General features: G+C 37.3%; 1 protein-coding gene and 1 long non-coding RNA gene across 3 annotated transcripts; one reads left to right on the top strand and one right to left on the bottom strand.

The window, feature by feature from the left end:
- Positions 1 to 2,369: 2,369 nt before the first annotated feature.
- Positions 2,370 to 12,308, top strand: LOC103473645 (programmed cell death 1 ligand 2). Of its 2 annotated transcripts, none has more exons than XM_008424035.3 (9): positions 2,370 to 2,438; positions 3,865 to 3,934; positions 4,119 to 4,375; positions 4,871 to 4,967; positions 5,467 to 5,733; positions 6,530 to 6,640; positions 8,944 to 9,009; positions 9,196 to 9,246; positions 10,259 to 12,308. In XM_008424035.3, exons 2-9 carry the CDS (start codon positions 3,871 to 3,873, stop codon positions 10,273 to 10,275), a joined length of 930 nt encoding a protein of 309 aa, XP_008422257.2. In that variant the 5' UTR covers positions 2,370 to 2,438; positions 3,865 to 3,870; the 3' UTR covers positions 10,276 to 12,308. The 2 variants fall into 2 exon arrangements, with proteins under 2 accessions (XP_008422257.2, XP_008422256.2); XM_008424034.3 differs by lacking the exon at positions 2,370 to 2,438 and adding an exon at positions 2,466 to 2,779.
- Positions 12,057 to 17,878, bottom strand: LOC103473646 (uncharacterized). The gene is made up of 3 exons (XR_535055.3): positions 16,971 to 17,878; positions 15,830 to 15,890; positions 12,057 to 12,159 (listed from the first exon to the last, which is right to left on the bottom strand). It is a non-coding gene; the product is annotated as an uncharacterized LOC103473646 (long non-coding RNA).
- Positions 17,879 to 18,172: the final 294 nt, after the last annotated feature.

Raw genomic sequence — 18,172 nt, 5'->3', positions numbered from 1 at the left:
GTCTTCTTGTGAACTTTAACCTTCACCATGTTAAGGCAAGATGTAGAAATGACATGGACTGTAGCACTTGTCTTTTTTATTTCTCTCATAGCTGCATGGTTGACTCTTGAGGTAAAACCATTAGAACGTCCTGCTGTCTTAGTTCTTCTTTACTTGTGAATATATTTGTACTGTGCTGTGAGCACTTCAGATTTCTTATTTGTACACACAAACTTGGTCAATAAGCTCCTTCTGAATAATGTTTCTCTATGTAGAATGATGGATTTTTTGATTACTTGTGGATATTATAATCCTTCCCAGATTGATGGACAGAAACAGATACTTCTCTAAAGAAATTGCTGACGTCTTTCCACCTTGGTATTGTGTTAAAGCACACTCCTATAACAGGTGTTCTTACCTTTTTATGATCAATATGTGAATTTGATTAACAGCACTAAGGGGTTATCTTCCCATTTACATCCTGTGGGAACATCTAAGGAGGACTAAGTTTTTCCCAAAATTTTTTCCTAAAAGCTTTTTGTTTAATACACACAGGCACAGAAATATATGTTTGTTTCGCCAGTGCTTTAAAATTATAATTCAAATATTTTCTTCAGACTAACCTGAAGAAGGAGGATAACCCAGAAACATTAAGATTGACTTACCTTTCATTGGGACTGTAAAAAAAACGGGAAAAAAAATATTAACAAAAAAAATCTTACCAGGACTCTTTCTGGTAACATCATTTAACACTAACATCTGAAATTAGCAGTGGAAAAACAATTTCCACACTAGAGTTTTCACCCATCTCAGAAACCTTCCCTGTTGTGACAGGTATCATTTTGCCTTGAGTCACAGGGGGAGGTAGCATTAACAACAACAACAGCTTTCCAGGAGATGCATTGAAAAATGGTAAAGGATTTTAAACTCTGAGATAACATTAGAACTTATAAAATCAGACAGACTATTACCAAACTGGAAGGAGGATTTGTTGTGTACCAGCACGGACAGGAAGAAAAAAGAATCACTGGCAAACCCACAAAATTTTCCCCAGTCTCATTGTAAAAATATTATAGTGACATGTGCCAGAGATAAATAGTTAAATTATCACATACCTTTCTTGCAGAACAGGTGGGAATTCCACTTGGCTGGCAGCAAGGCTGTGGATGGAAACTCAGGGTTATTTAAATTTCCTGGTTTTTTTGGAGATTACATCTTGTGAATGTGTCTGTATTGTGTTGGGAACATTGTTGTTGTTCTGGATTGTACTTTTAGAATAGCATTTGCATACAGTGCTTGAAAAACCATAAATTGTTAGCTACATGGCACAAGATACAAAAAAGAAACAAAAGAAAGTTATAAATCAACAAATTATTTATTCAAAAATTAGCCAACAGTTTTCCCTTTGTCTCTTTAAACCAGGGATCTTGATATTTTATTCAACAGCTCCAGCCGGTTTGTCTAATTCATTTATTGGTCGTTTTGGTCATTTACCTATTTAGCAGTTCTGATGTTTTCTTATTCAACGTTTCCACAACCAGTTACTTTCAGGGGACAAAATAGATTTGTGCAGTGGAAGATTTGATAAGAGACAGAAAAAGATATGTTGATTCAACTTTTTAAATAAACATGCGTCAGTCACTGGCAGAAAGATAGCTACATAGTTTTCATACTGTCCCTAAAGCACTGTCCCTCCTCCACATGTTGCTGCTCACTGCTAATCAGCTGGCTGACCCTTACAAGTCAGCTATTTAGAAATATAGATGGCCAAAAAACACATAGTCATAGTGAGAGAACTACAAGTGCACCATGCACCCATGTGGTATTTCTATTACTAAGTAATATACTTAAGTCGAGGTCCTACCTGTTGCCTACCAGAGGTGATAGCTGAATATTAACTTGTAAAGTCACCCTGTTATGCTTCTGGACTTACTGTATCCTTGTATATTCACCTAGTCATAAGACAAATCGAATAGTTTCAGTTTTGAGTGAGTAGTATATTAATACTGTAATAACATATGAACATTGAAATTAATGCCTGTGGTACTTTTTACTTTAGTTTTTATTCTTTTATGTTATTTACTGTACGTGAGTTTTTATTATGTTACTTTACGTGCGACATAATTTGATTCACGGTTAATTAAAGAAGGTCCTGGTTGCTCATGCTGGTGAGAAATTATGGTTAAGGTCTTGCTTAAGCAAAACAAAAACAAAACAAAAACAAAAAAACAAAAAAAAAACGCGCTGTCACTTTTACGGTAATGGTGATTGGGCTGGCTTTAAAAAAAAGGAGAATCCCGAGATGTGGGGGAAAACAGGGTATAAAACGCACACTGAGTCAGCTGGGTCTCATTTCTTCACGCCTTCACAGCTTCTGGACGCTTTTTTTTACGCCGTTGCCGATTACGGAGAGCTGCCAGTTACGGCGGAAACTGCGTGTCTTCTACTCGTTGTCTGTGGTAGGTCCTCCGTAGTAAAACATGTAATTCGGTCTTTATATCTACATAGAAACAAGTTTAAATACTTCTTTACAGCGTTTACTTACAGTTTTACAATTGTTCAAACACAGTGAACACATAGTATGTAGTAATATTTGTGAAGTCGCTAATGAGCTGCACGCCTCAACTTTATTCATATGACTGAGTTAAGTTAGATAAAGGCGTGTGATGGGTGGGTTACTTTAGGAGGAAGGACCTCCTCTTTATTAGAAGCGCTCGAACAGATCACTGGAGCATTTAGACGTGAAGGAAGAAGGAAACAGTACATGAACATACAAAAGGCTGATTGTATCAATCTGCAGGTAGGACAGCACCTTGAGTATTAATCTGTTTTTAGCTTTCTTTTTTCTTTTTCTTTTTTTTGCTCGACTTAGCCTTGATTAGTAGCTGCAGGTACCTATTTTTATTATTCATATAGTCATACAAGGGGAATATTTAAAGGTATATTTTAGAAAGTTTAAAAAAATAAAATAAACCTTTTGTCTGTCCATTTTAGTAGCTTAACTATAGGGTTAATTTAATGTATGTTTTGCGCCACGTTAAAAAAATATATTTTTAAAGGTTAGTTATTTGTTTTGCTAGTACTACAAACTTTTTTTCTTTTCTTTTTTTTTACATGGAAACTGCAAGCAAGGCATGTGTTTGTAAATTACTCCATGATAGTTTATCTAGGTTTTTATGCTGTCTTGATTAAGTCTGGACAAGTAGAGGATTTACATTTACATCTCAACTTGATTTTACTATTACAGTATTTTGAGTTTTCAAAAATAAGAAAAAGCCATGATACCACCTGCTAATCGATTGCAGGTACCAACTTTTACCAACTGTGCTTTAAAGAATCTACCTTAACTGTCTGATAGTCCAGTCCTTATTTGATAAGTCGGAAAGTTAGCAGAGACCCAAAGCCAATTTCAGCTTATGTTGTTAAGTCATTTGTGGAAGTCATAGGTGGTAAGCACTAAAAACGTCATACCGTTTCAGTTTTACCATTTTGTACAATATTTCGTAAAACAGATTCATGGCAAAACCAGATATGACAGCTCACTGTGTGAAAATATTTTGTTGTTGCCATGAAGTTCTTTGTTATGACTCATTCTGCCGAAGAAACATGATGTTATCCACAGCTGAACACACATTTTTATATTTTTTGTGGTTTCCTGATGTTATCCAAAATAAATCGCCAGACTAGGTTTACTTGGAACAGTAAGAGCTTAGTCATAGGTCAGTGATGACAAAATGTATATCTCAGCATCATGTGTTGTTGATTATCTGAGTGTCATGCACTTTACCAGAATGTTCAGCTGACCTGCATCTGCAAAGTGTCTTGTGATTATCTGTGATCAAAAGTTTTCAATATTTTGTTTACACTTTTTTTTTTTATTCTCAGATTTCAATGGACTTGGTCATTGTTGTAGCTCTTGTAGTTCTGCAAGTCTCCCTGCAGCCATCTCTTGCAGGTGGGTAGTAACTACATACTTGTGAAACACGAGGAAAGCTTTCCGTTTCCATTTGACACTCAAGCTAACTTAAATCTGCAAAGCAAGCTTATCACTTAAATGAAACTGAGGTTTAGTGTGTGTATGCCATGCATTTTGTGCAAAGTTTATCCTAAAACATCTACTACACATTATTGTCTTGCAGCCTTGTTTACAGTGGAGGCAGAGCACACTTCATATAATTCTGAGTATGGAGGAAGTGTTGTGATGGGCTGCAGGTTTTCTTCCAAACCAGCAAATCCTCAAAATGACCTCAAGGTTATCTGGCACTTGACGGACACCGGTCCGGATCAGGAAGTGATACGGCTGGTAGACAACTTGGAGAGCTCTGCGTCTTCAAAGTTCAAGGGTCGAGTGAAGCTTCTCACCGATGAACTGAAAAATAGCTGGGCAAAGATACAGGTATTTCTTCTTCTTTTTTAATTTATTTACTTAATATGGACAATACAAACACGCTGGCGTAGACCAGATGCGATGTAGTTTAAGCATTATAGCAAACATGCAATTTTTTTTTTATGCCTGGCCACAAGAAGCTTTTCTCTGTATAAAAAGAAAAATAAAATGTTTCTGACACCAAATCAGTTTCTGTTAACCAAATTTTACAAAACAATTGTCAGATGACTGATGAGACATTTGGGTAATTTCTTAATGTCACATGTTGCTTGCCTGTTTGAACTTGCCAACATATTTTATGCTGCTAAGAATAACTGACGTTTGTTGTTTCTTAATCCTGTTAGGGCAATATGTGTTATGCAACACAATTTTGTGATCTTGTTTTGTTGTACTTCATTAAATGCTTAGAGACAGAAGTAGAAATGCAGCTACGATTCAAGCTCATTTGAAGTAGTTTGTCTTATGGTATATAAACATTGTTTTTTCTTCCATCTCACTTCACAGATATCAGATCTCAGGATCACTGACTCTGGGACGTATCAGTGTTTGGTTCAAACAACAGAAGGAACCGATTATAAAACTATAACTTTGTCAGTTGGAGGTAAGATCATGTTTGAGTCAGTTACGGTGTGCATTTTTTGTTCATTACCACAGAACTTTTGTTCCAGGAATGGTCTTGCTCATTGACTGTTGCACATGGTCATTTCTGGACAGTTAAGAGTAAAACTCATTTTGAAAGTGAAACTAAGCCCATCACTGTTCAGTTTGATAGAGAAAAAGTTTGAGACTTTATCAGAAGCAGTTCTCTGCAGAAGTATTCACACGCCTAAAACATTTTTTTTAGATTTTATTGGGATTTTGTTTGATCTTTCGAGCCAAAAAAAAAAAAAGTGTAAAATTATGAAATCGAAGGAAAAGTAGGCATGTAGTGACAATATTGTAACAAACAATCTACTTGTATCCTGTGCCTCCAAAACATAAATATGCTTTCATTTAAGCCAATCCATTATATCTGAACCCAAACACAACATTTGAATTCTTATTTACATTATTTATTCTAATAAAATGTCGCTAATCTTAATTTTTTTATTCTTTTCTAGCACAATATCACTCGATCTCAAAACGGATTGAGAGGACGGCACAGGGGGATAAAGTAGTGTTAACCTGCCAGTCTGAGGGATACCCTATGTCACCCGTTGTGTGGCAGGATGAGCGTCTGCAGAGTTACATTTCCAACACCACAACGACAACAACGCCAGACGGTCTCATTAAAGTCGTCAGTCAGATCGAAGTCAGCTCTTCAGAGAAAACAAAATACACATGTAACTTTACAAAAGACCACTCGTCTGCAACATTTCACATTCCAGGTAAATTCTTAACATTTGTGAAGGTTTTTTTAAGATAGTGCTAAAGAGCTTGCTTCAGGAAGGTGCTAAATGACCAAAAGAATCAATTCTATAAGCTTTTAGTGTCTTATAGAAAATTTACTGACTCTGAAAACCAGCAAGATATGAGATCATCTCCAGTTTCCTGTTTTGTTCACGCTTCTCCCTCCTTTATTCACATCTTAAATTAACTCTCAGCCTCTCTCAAGTCGACATGAAAGCAAAGCTGTCTTTGCACCTACCTACAGTGGCAAAGAGATATGAGAATTACCCCCTTCTTTTTACTGCAACTGTAGGTGTTTTGGAACAATTTAACATCGTGTAGGAGTGCTTGGAAAAAAAAATCTGAAGATTTTCTTTTTTCTTTTGATATGCGGTCTGCTTTTTAGTTTCACTGGAAAGTGTATTCTAAAAGATTGGAGGCGGAACTTGATCAGCTTAAAGTAGAGAGGATCCAGGATTCTTTAGGAAACAATGAAAACCGCCAACAAAAACAGTAAAAGTAATCTGGAAAGTTCTTTTGAGGCTCAGCACAAATTCTGTTGCATAAGGCTAAACTACTTCTACTTCACAGCGACTATTAGTTTTGCTTTTGGCCACTATAGGGAAGTCTGCTGCAATTTGTTTTTGGTAAATTTGGTTCTTTCCAAAGTGGTTAAAACAAACAAAAAAAAACTTCTGTGGACATCAACAAAATGTTTGCATACAATGGCTGTCCGAGATGAATTTTATGTATGATATTAAAAGAGGTTGCTCTATATTTTCTCTCTTACTACAGATGATATACCGCCCCGTCAAGGAGAAAATGACATCCTCATCGTCGTGTTGTGTTTAGGATTAGTACTGACCGCCATTGGTTTTGGAGTGGTCATTTACAGACGCCGAAAAGGTAACTGCCTGCTTATTCTATTAAACACAGAACCAAAACGTATTAATGTCATTTGTCAGTATTTTTGTCAACATTACACTGTCCAAAAATTGGGGTCATCCATCCATCCATCCATCCATCCATCCATCCATCCATCCATCCATCCTGGTCGTGAACTCTGGGTTTTTTCTCAGGACTACCACTGTTTTCTTTTTATGTTTGATTTGCAGCTTAGTGAGAAATCCCTGCCTGCATTTATAATGTAATCACTAAAGCTTTTTAATTTGTTGGTTTGCAATGCTACTACCTGAAAAAAAAATCTACCGAAAACCAGACAGTATGAATAGCAATACAAGTCATTATTTGCAGCATATTCTACAAGTGTTTAGATTTTGTTAATAAGCATTTGCACATATATTACTTCACCAATTCCGACCACTTTTAAGTTTCAGATCACTACACAGTTACTGAAGAAAGTATTTGAGAAAATTTGAATATTCTCCTGTTGAGTAACATCTACTTGTTTTTTAAAGGAAGCATCAGCCTGGAAAAAAAAAGCTAATAATTTTCCACATTTGGGAATTTTAAATGCCTTTGCAAACATAGATAACTTGTGAAAGAAAGTAAAACAAAAAGTGATACACAGCTAGATCTAGAAGAGATGCATGACAGACCTGTGGGAAAGGGAAGCATCACTGGAGTCAGACTTTCACTTTGGTTCTTTATTTAGCTTCGCTGCATTGCTAGAAAATTCTGGAGAGTCTCTCTCATGTTTTTAGTGTTTGACCTAAAAGCTCAAACAGCCTGATATTACTGCCTGTGCAGTTCGCAACATTTTTTATATCCTTCCTGTTCTGGAGACATGTCGCCTAACTTTAGTTCTGTCGCTAAAGAGATGAAGAAAAAAAAAGACTTTGTGGTAAAATCAACAACAATAAAACATTATTTCAATAAGAAATATAAATCTAGTTTTTTTGTAACGTATGGCAATGACAACGCAATTTCCGCTTGAAAGAGGAAGCATTTCTCAAAATGTTTTTGACGATCTCATGCTTGTTTTAGCGCTGTACCTTTTGTAATTTAAATTGAGCGGAATTTCACCAGCATGTGACATGTTGTGTTTATACTAGTCATGTGAGCATGACTTTGCTTTTTTATTGTTGAAGTTGAGGACTTCATGAATCTGCCTGGAATCACCCAGCTTGGTTTTCATCTGCTAAAAGGGAAATTCACAGCTATTTGTGAATGCGTAGGTGCTTTTTGGGTCCAGCGCTTGTTCACCTTATCATCCAAACTAACACCCCCTTCACTTGTACACTTATTACACACACTTTCAGATAAACGATCGGGCTAATTTGACAAGAAATCCTGTTTGAGTTACGGGTATAGAAATCTCTGGGTGATTAAATTCAGGAAACGTCAGCATTCTGAGCCATACTTACAAGAAGATTGTTTTCACACAAAGTGTTAACTATGTAAATAAGAGACGGAAAGAGAAATGAAGTCATGCTCTTGTAATAACACCTTAACATTATCATACAGCATCTTCCACATTTGTTGGCATCACTATAAAAGTGTAACAATTCTTAAAATAACAAAATTGTTTACAGTTGAATACTTTCACAAACAGAAATAGTAGAAGAATCAAAACTTTAGCTTATAGAGTTGAAAAAGAAATCCCAAATTAAGAAATAATTATTTTTTAAAGACACTGTGGCTTTTTTACTGAAGCTATTTCTTAATTTCTGCTTAACACAGAAGTTCAAGTATTTGTGTTTCCCTCTTTGCTAAGTAGCTAAGAGAAACTGGCCTATTTGTCACATAATTGTACCTCAAAGTAAAAGGATGTCATGTTATAGTTCCTAAATACTCCGATCCACATTTGAAAGGAAACGGTTACAGTGAAAATGATTCAGCAACATTTAACATGTTAAGATTACGAATAAGTGTGGAAACCAATAATCTTATTAGTAATGTTTGGATTTTCCCCTAAATTTTCGTTGTGAGATTATTATAATGCAACAAAAGATAATTTAATCATCTTTACTAAGGTTAGCATAGCATTTTTTGAAAAGTGTTGCGTTTTGTTCCTAAACTTCTAATTCCAAATTTGTTAAATGTGTAGCAAGAGAAATGAATAGAAAGCACACCGTAAACCATCAATTTAAAGCTAATATGTCTTATTTCAATGTAAATGTGCTGTGTTGTGGTTTTAGAGGCAGACAGACCATCCATTGTTTTTTTTCTTTGTATTCATGCTTTCATATATTTTTATCTAACATTTTGAATCAACACACTAAATCAAAGGTCCCCTTGTCTTTCAGGTGCCAGAACTTCCAGGACCCACAGCTGCCTGGCTGGTGATGAGGAGTCCATGTCTGCAGCTGCCTGTAAGTCTGAACAACTTTGCTACAGTTTAACAGCTACAAAAAAAGTCCATTTAAGTCAAACACTGATATATTAGGATCTGTTATACTAGTGATGATTAAATTAGTTGGTAATTATTAACTCTGGAACTGATTAGCTGAGCGGTTAAATAAGTCCCCTGTTTTCCTGACATGTTAATTTCCCCTCAGGCCTACAGAAAGACAAAGCAAAAGAAGTTGAGGAAATAGTTATTACTGAAGGTAAGATGTGGCGCTGAGTTACGGTACTGTTGTGTTGTTTGATGTCGGTTTCTTGTTGTCCACAGTGATATGGTCCTCTACCATCATCACAGCCTTTAGGTTCCAGTAAAAGCTTTTAGTAGAGAAAACAATTATCTAAAAAAAAATAGAGAAATGAAGTTGAAATACTGCACTAAATGCATAAAATAAAAGAACGCTTACTAATGTATAAAACTACATCTAGGCAAATCCACCCATTTTAGACACAATTATGTAAAATTATACGTTCAATAAGGAAGTAAAACAAGAACATCGTTTCTTTTAACACTCTTTCATCGAGTTTGTTTTTTTGCTGCGCGTCCCACAGAGGAAAATCTGAGATTGCGTCTGAAAACCCGTTACTCCGAATTCTGTCTCGCTACAAAGAAACGAGACACCGCTGTGATAGTTTCGCCGCCTCATAAGCTGCAAAACAAGTGAGTCAGAGAGACAGTTTTCCAATCCCATTGGAAAAAATAGCTGACTCCTCTTCCTTTCTAATATCATTTACAGAAAGTCCAACAACTTGAACTGCAGGAAATTAAAACGATTCCAAGGTCAACTGAGTCTTTCAACCCAACTGCACTAATTTCTTACCCATAGACAAACAATTTCATACTCAAAGCAAGACTTTTTTCTGTTAAGTATTTTTGCAACTTATGAAGATGCTCAAAATTTTGCTCATATTTCAGCCTAATTTAATAATTATATACAAAAAAATGCTGCATTACACCTTATTTATATTCATTTCTGTTCTCATCCCCATGATAGCCACTTGACCCACATGGTGAAAGGATAAAATGACCCACACACAATTAAAACTCCCATTTGTTGGTGAATTAAACTGTCCAGAAATTAATTTTATTTATATATATAGACATTTTAATTACTGGCAGTAATTACATTAGTGTTATAAAACCAAGGGTTTGTACTGACGCCTTCAGCTGGTAAATGTTATACAGTTCAAAATTACAGAGCTTCTTTTTATTTTCAGGGAAGGGATGCCAGTGAGACTCCAGGATCTACTCCCAAATAAGTCTTGAAGTCTTGTTACCTGAGGGAGGGACCTCCTGGAGGAGAGAAAGCAACCATAGCTGACATTCTGCTCTCTTCTTGGACCAATGCTGCTTCTAATTTCCTTGATGCCAGCTTTCTGGATCACCTTATGTACGTCAACTGCAGCACCTGGAAGGTGACTTGCTCCAGGAAGCAACAACGCGGTTCTCTTGGTGAAAAGACATCAGCGGAGAGAAGTTGAGGACTGTTGTGTCCGAGTCCGAGTCTCTGCTGCGATTGGATACAGAAGGGAGCTGCTTCTTTTTCATGAGACTTTGAGGAGGTTTCTAAGTGAAACAGGATCTTGTTGAGCAGTGTTTTTCAACCACTGTTCCGCGGCACACTAGTGTGCCGTGAGTGATCGTCAGGTGTGCCGTGGAAATTATTCAATTTCACTGCGGTACGGTATTTTCCGGACTAAAAGCTGCTACTTTTTTCCTTAACTTTGAACCATGCGTATTTTCTGTGGATTTTTCTTCAACCACCAGGGGGCTCTCTAGCAGGAAGTGAATCATTAGAAGTCAAAATTGTAAATCAAAGAAGAACGGCCAATTTTCATTTAGAACAACCACATGCTAGCAGCAGGCACGACGGAGAAATGTTTTCAAACTCATATCATGCAGCTTTTAAGTTGAGGGCTGTCGATCTGGCACTACAGGAGGGAAATAGAGCCGCTGCACTTAAGTTCGGTGTGAACAAAACCATGGTTCGCTTTGGAGACGGAGTGCTGCGTCCAGCAGATTTATTAGGACGAGGCATTCTGCTGGGTCCTAATGGAAAACCGAGAGCAGCTTCCAGTTTTTATTTTATTTTATTTTTTAATTGAAGGTGCTAGTATGGTGCGCTCTATAGTCCGAAAAATACGGTAATTGGTTTTAAAAGATTTTTTGAAAATGAATTGTCTACAAATAATGCCATCTTCGAGTGTCTGCTGTAGCAGTGACTAGCGGCGTAATCATGTAATGTTCTTACCACTAGATGGCAGTAGGTACAGAACATTTTACATTAAAACAAGAGAATTAGTGATGCATGAATGTTACAGGTAGCGATGAGAGCATCGTATCTAGCAAGACTGTGATGACAGTGATGGAAAAGACAGTGAAGCTCAGCAGTAGTTGGGTTGGAAAGAACATGAGTCCATTTCCCACAACATATCTGTGTGAAGTGAGCTTCTCTAGTCTGGTTACTATAAAAACTAAAAACAGAGAGAGACAGAGTTGTTGAGGAAGAGCTTTATCTTTCTTTAATTTCTGTCAGAAAATCAGATCTGTTTTCATCCAAACATGCTCAGGTTTCACACCAGGTGGGTAAAATACACAGATATTGACATTTTGTACATGCAACTCTTCATATTGTAACAGTGAATATGAAGTGAAATGTTTCCCAAATATTATTGCTTCTTTCAGAATAAGAATTATTTTCTGTATTCCGGCTATAAGATGCTTGTGGATTAGTTTGTAAAACAGTTTGAAGTTTTCTACAACTTCTTTAAATTTAACACCACAGTGTTGTGGCTGTTCAGGTGTATTTTTGAAGTGGACATGTTAAGTGCAATTTGAAATAAGAAATGTAAAATGTGATAATACATTTTTGTGTTTATTTGATTCCTATTCAAGAGACTTTGATAAGAATGACTATATATAGGCGGCTACAGAGTATATTTATTTCCATTTTTAGTTGGTGGTGTGCCTCGGGATTTTTTCAATTAAAACAGTGTACCTTGACTCAAAAATGGTTGAAAAACACTGTTGTAGAGTATTTGTCACATCCTTTATATGCTCTTGAGAAAGATCTAAAGACGAGCTCGACACTGAAGCGTCGAGTACAATCTGCAAAGTACTGAGGACACAATGGCAATGAACAAAAAACATGTTACTTTTTTAAAGAAATGATAGTATGTACAGTTTTTTATAAAGCCCAAATATGCTGCAAAGTAAACACATTTTAAAATGCATGTGCAATAAATATAGATTTTTGTATTTTTATAATTTGTCTTTGTTGTCTACTTAATTAAAGAGACTACATTTCACACACACAGCGGTTTATTTGAGGGGAAATTTGAGCTCCGTCCTTTTGTGCAATAATGAAGACATAATATTGGTCTCAGACTCTTTCGTTTTCAAAAAATGTGATAACTCAAGCATACTTTGAGACTTTGCTCGGGTTTCAGTTCTTTGTGCGCGCATGAGAAAAAGAAAGGTCTCGATTTAGATCAGTTGCTGGATTGCAAGCGAAGCAGCAGCAGCTTCTCTAATATCAGCTGAAGATGAGGAAGTGCCTTGACTTTACTGGCAAGAGATGCGGCTTGTTACAGTAATATATAGTTTAAAATAAAACTCAGTTTATTTTGACATCATCTTTCTTCTGAAATGCTAACGGACATTTTTCTGAGATTGAGTAATTCGGGGTATTGGCCAAGGAACTTCTTTCTGGTTTACGTTGCTGTAAAAACGTTCATCCCTCTTCTGCCGCTACATATTTTGTCCCATTTCAATCGCACAGTTCAATGTTTAATTGGGATTTTAAAAACTGAGTAAAGTCTGCAAACTCCTTTACCTACGACTGCAGCAGCAAGTGTTTTGTGCCATATTGCTGCCAGCTTTGCACACGTAGAAACTGAAAGTTGTGCCCGTTCTTCGTAAATAGCTCAAGCTCTCATGTCTTCCACTAAAGCCTCAGGTCTTTTGCAGCCTCTACGTTTTCTTTTAGGATTGACCTGTCGCCATCTACACCTTTCCTTTCCCTGCTCAATAAAAGTATCCCCTCTGCATGATACTGCCACCGCCATGTTTCACCATTGCAATGATGTGTTCAGGGAGATGCGTCATGTTGTTCTTCCATCTCATTTATTATTTTGCTTTTAGGCCAAAAAGTCGGCCTTCTTTCTACAGCTGTTTCCTTCTTGCCACTCTTTCGTGAAGACAACTTCGAATTTTTACACAAACGTTTGCACAACCACTTCCCTCCACATCACAATTGAGCATTTCTTTGTCTTGCTCTATTACATAAAATCCTAATAAAATATATTAAGGTTTGTGGTTAAGACTAGAGTTGATAAGTAGTGTAAAAATGCTTGCGAGGGCACCGCTGCTTTTCATGAACTCTCAGGTGACTAAATGGATGAAAATGTTAGTATTTTAAGGTGTGTCTGTGTGGACACACCTTAACCAGCAAATATCATGTTGAAGCATAAATGGAGAAGTGAAAAACCAACCATAGATAGCAATCTTGAAGTTCCTGTGGTTGACATGTAACATAAATTTGCACATGTTGTTGCATTTTCATAATAAATTATTAATGCATCAGATAAAAATGGACAGCTGCAGGAGCAGTCACAGTCAACGACAAACATGACTGGATGTCAAAACTCATTTGAAAGATTAATGTTTTGTCTTCTGCAAAAGCTCATTGTAAAGTTTAAAGCTCGCACTTCAACTTACAGAGTTTTAGAGAATTATGACAGATTCTTCATGCATGGAGGCAAACACTGAATCTGCAAAAATAATTCACAACCTCTGGTCTTTTTACATTTGTCATTAGGCTTTTTTTTGTTGCCGTGACCTACAACCACAACTTAAAACACATTTCCTGTTCCTGGAACACTGGAAATTACAAGCGTTGAAGGTCAAATGATCTTATTTACCCTTGGATTACTCTGAAACTGGGTCACAGTTCATCTGGAGAAACCTGAATAAACTGGATGTGAGCAGTATGAGCTCTCAGAGTTCATACTGAATACAAAGTTAACAACAACCCAAGAGTTTTGTGTCATTTTCCCCTCTCTGAGTAAATGACGGTCGATGAGGTTGTTGGTTTGACATACCTGTTCCTCATCAAGGGTGGAGTCTCTTCCTATAACTTCACCCCCTTTAGCGCCAGATTTATTTACGTCACTTTTTGGAAACTCAACATTTCTATGTTAAAAAAGAAACTGGACTAGTTGCTTGAAAGACAATAGGTTATACAATCTGTCAGTTTTATTGTTGTGTTTTTTTTTTACTTGTTAGTTGGAAAACACTTCCTCCTTGTGCCCCGTTTGGATTTTCTGCCTGGATAAATGGGTAAATACCTTATCTAACCACACACAATATGAATAATGCCGCTCACTATCTGTCCCCTGCTTGGTGGTTTTGTTTTTAAATCGAATTTCTTCCTGGAAGGACTTTTTGCTCAGCTCCATGTGAAACAGAGACAGGAAATCCTCTGACGTTCAGAAAGGAATCACCAGATTGTCATCAAATCATAAACTTCAGAAGCCAATGTGGGAACTGCGGTAATTTACAGCGACGTACTGTAATTTATCTCAGCAACTTCGCCAAAAAAAAACAAAAAAACACCCCCATTTATCATCATTCATTGATAGTCCTCTGTGGGATTTGCTATACGTGTCATCCGTATTAAGAAACCTGGGTTCAGGAAGCAATGCATCATTTGGAAACTCCCATTACAGTGGGTACTACAGGCCCTTTCGAGTACTGGTATTTTTGAGGAAATACACATGCATTTTATAACATCACTATGAGATCACTAACAAAAGGCAGGTAGAACTAGTCAGAATCGATAAAATCAAACGTGGGATGCAGCCATAACTGAGCTGAAGGTTTGGCACACAGCGAGACACAGGGTCCCCTGGAGGAACCGCCGTGACACATTTGTGTACCGTTTGTTTTTCTACATTTTTGGTCAACATTCAGTCTCATGGCTTTAAAATGAACCTGCTCTAAAATGACAGACTTACAAAATCAGCAGATGATTAAAATATTATTTTCCCTTATGTGTAAGCATTTTACAAGCAGCACGGCTAATATAGTTTGCAGTAATATTGCATATCGTAGCATAGTTTCATTTTTGTCATGGTCAAGGGAATCTTAGTAATGCAAAGTACCAAAGGTGTAGCCATCTTAAAAATTCTGGATTGTGCAAAAAAAAAAAAAAAAAAAAGGTTCCTCTATTTTTTAACTTTGTTTCCCCATCATAAAAACCTCAGATCTACAGAATGTGAGTTTCGATTGCAACCGCTGCTCCCGATCATTTGAGAAGCGTTTATCCACTTTTTGAGTTCCCTAATTTTTCAGTATGGAGAAATGATGCCTTCAGATCCTCTGTCCACTCGACTGGACAAGGCATGTCTCTAAACAATATAAGAATCTATAATTTCATGACTGTTTGTCACCGTCTGGCTTCTGATTACCCAGTGAGGATGAAAAATTGCCTTATGAAAGCAGATCAGACAATACAAACACAGATCTAAAACTTGCAAACAGATACACCAAGTATCTGCCTTCCATTACGAAAATGAAATAATTTTAATCATAACCAAATAAAATTTCTTTCAGTAGAATTTTAGCTCTTTAAAGAAAGTATTCAAGAAATCATAACAATATTTACAATCAATAAATTACTTTTTTTTAAGTGAATGCTAATATAAAAAGGCGGCCTTTTTACAAGTTTTCTAGACGCTTGATTTACGGCTTTTTGTTTATGCGATCCCATTAATTTTTAATCTTACCTCAGACGTCCACTAGATGGTGCCATCTTCTTTTCCATGCAGCCTCTGGGTTTCTCACGTTCTGTGACAATAAAACCATTTAATTTCATTCAAGTCTGTTTGCTACGCTGGAATTAAATGCAGAATAATAATTAAAAAGAACATATAAAGAAACAAAAACATCCGAGTACAAAGGAGCACATTTTCACTTTAGCTGATGTTGTAATCTCGTTTTGTGGTTTAGCTTAAAGTGTGTAACAAGGTGCCGCTGAACAAACTCCAGAAACTGTATACTGAATATTACAGCTAGACTTAACAAGCTAGAAATCTCCTCAATATGAGGGACTTTACAAAAGTAGCACAAAGTCTTTCTTAAGCGTATTTTTCCTTCAGACGGGGATAAATGTCAATTATCTTTTAAAATCTTCTCATTTAAACCAAGAAAAATGGTTTTCCCTGAAACTAAACCCTGTTGATGCTTTACTCCATTACCCATCAGCCCCGTCCTGCCTCCCAACACAGCCACAAACCACACACAACACACCCTGAATAAGTTTACCCTCCATTCAAACAGCTTGATCCCCACTTTCACCCCCCCCCCCATTTCCTCTTTCAACGTCAACCCCTCTGACCAACAAAGTTTCATCAATCGGTAATTAATATTCGAGGGAAAAGAGGAGAGCATCGGGAAGCAATTATTCAATAATGTATGGATGTAAATGCACACTCAGTCCACACAAACACACGTACACAAGCACATATACATCACCATGATCGACTCTTCCTCTCCTCAGAGATCAGGTTACTTGCATTTGATGCAACTACACACAAACGCGGCGGTTTAGATAATTTACACAAATCACATTTTAGCACAATTTTTCATTGCTACAAATCCTATGGTGTTTGTCGTTGGTGTCCACAGACTACCTGGTGCAACTGTGTGCTTTCATGTGCTGTGCAACATCAGGCTTGAAGTATCCCAATAACCCGAGAGAAGGGTTGTAGAAATCTCATTATTGTGAGATTATGTATTCAAGCTGGTGTGCAGTTAATGTTCCACCCCACACAATATTTTGCACTTTGCAATAGTTTCCTTTTTAACCAGAAGCTACAAACTTCTGGTGGACCTCTTGGCTGCTTCTCTGATTAACAAATTTCTTACCTGGCATGTCAGGCCATACAGGTTCCTCTCGAACAGAGTGATGCTCCAAGCTTTGAATTATTATTTTTTGCTTTAAACTTCTCCACAACGTTCTCCCTGACCTGTCTGCTGTGTTCCTCAGTCCATTTGATGCTGTTTGTTCACTCGTGTTCCCTAACAAACTTCTGAGAGCGTCACAGAGCAGCTGTATTTATACTGGCATCGGATTGCAAACAGGTGTTTTTTATTTACTTATTAGGTGAAGTCTGAAGGCTGTTGGTAGCACAGGATTTTATTTGGGGGCATCACAATAAAAGGGGGCTGAATACAAACGCACACGTCACTTTTCAGACAATAAGAAAATGGTTTTTTTAAAAAAGGAATGCATACTTTTGCAAGGTATTGTAAGTAAATTTTATGAAATCAAAAGTATTTATTCTCTGTGCTTGCTGAAGAGATTTGGATAAAGGTAAATAAAAACGGAGGAAGTCTCTGGTCCGACATCCCAACAGTTTTGACCGCCAAAACACTTTACCTACAGGCAAGGCTATTGTAAATATAGTGGCTACATTAAATTATGTATCACAGCTGAGTGACAAGCAGGTCCTAAAGATGCAACACTTTGGTGGTAGGGTTCATTTTGGAGTCCAACGGCTCCAGTTTATAGCCGTAAACTCTTTGCTGGCATTGACCCCATGTGTCTGGTAATTGGGATCAGATGAGTGGCAGCAAAAGCGAGGCGACCAGGCTTCTCCAAGACCTGCGCTAACCTGGAAGCATTTATTTTATGGAAAAGATGTTTAGTTAAAGTGCAGCACTGCAGCCTGCAGCCCAGCCCCTCTAATGACCCTCCAAGTCCTGTCCCACTTCCCCCCAACCCCCTGCCCGGGCCTGGAGACAGAGTCCTGTGATGGATACGACTGGTGAAACAGGGACACATACACACATGCTTCCATCACTGTGTGCTGTGATGGATATGACTGGTGAAAGCTCTGAGCGCTGCTTCCTGAGCCCTTCACTTCCTTCCTCACAAGCCTCGACCGGCGAGGCTGAGCCAGGTTTCACTAAACTACGGCTGGATTGGGTTGCAGATTAAGAGGCTTCCTGTCCTGTTCGTTGGCCGAGTTCATCTGCTTTTCTGACGGTCACTTTTGTTTATAACCCACGCAGTGACTTCACTGAGGATAAATGATTCCCATTAGGATGGATGAGAGGCTGAGGTG

Source organism: Poecilia reticulata, chromosome 12 (assembly GCF_904066995.2).
Source record: "Poecilia reticulata chromosome 12, P_reticulata-male-v2, whole genome shotgun sequence".
In the NCBI taxonomy this organism is placed as follows: domain Eukaryota; kingdom Metazoa; phylum Chordata; class Actinopteri; order Cyprinodontiformes; family Poeciliidae; genus Poecilia; species Poecilia reticulata.
Note: the sequence above shows the minus strand (reverse complement) of the source record. Positions and strands in the feature narration are given on the sequence as shown.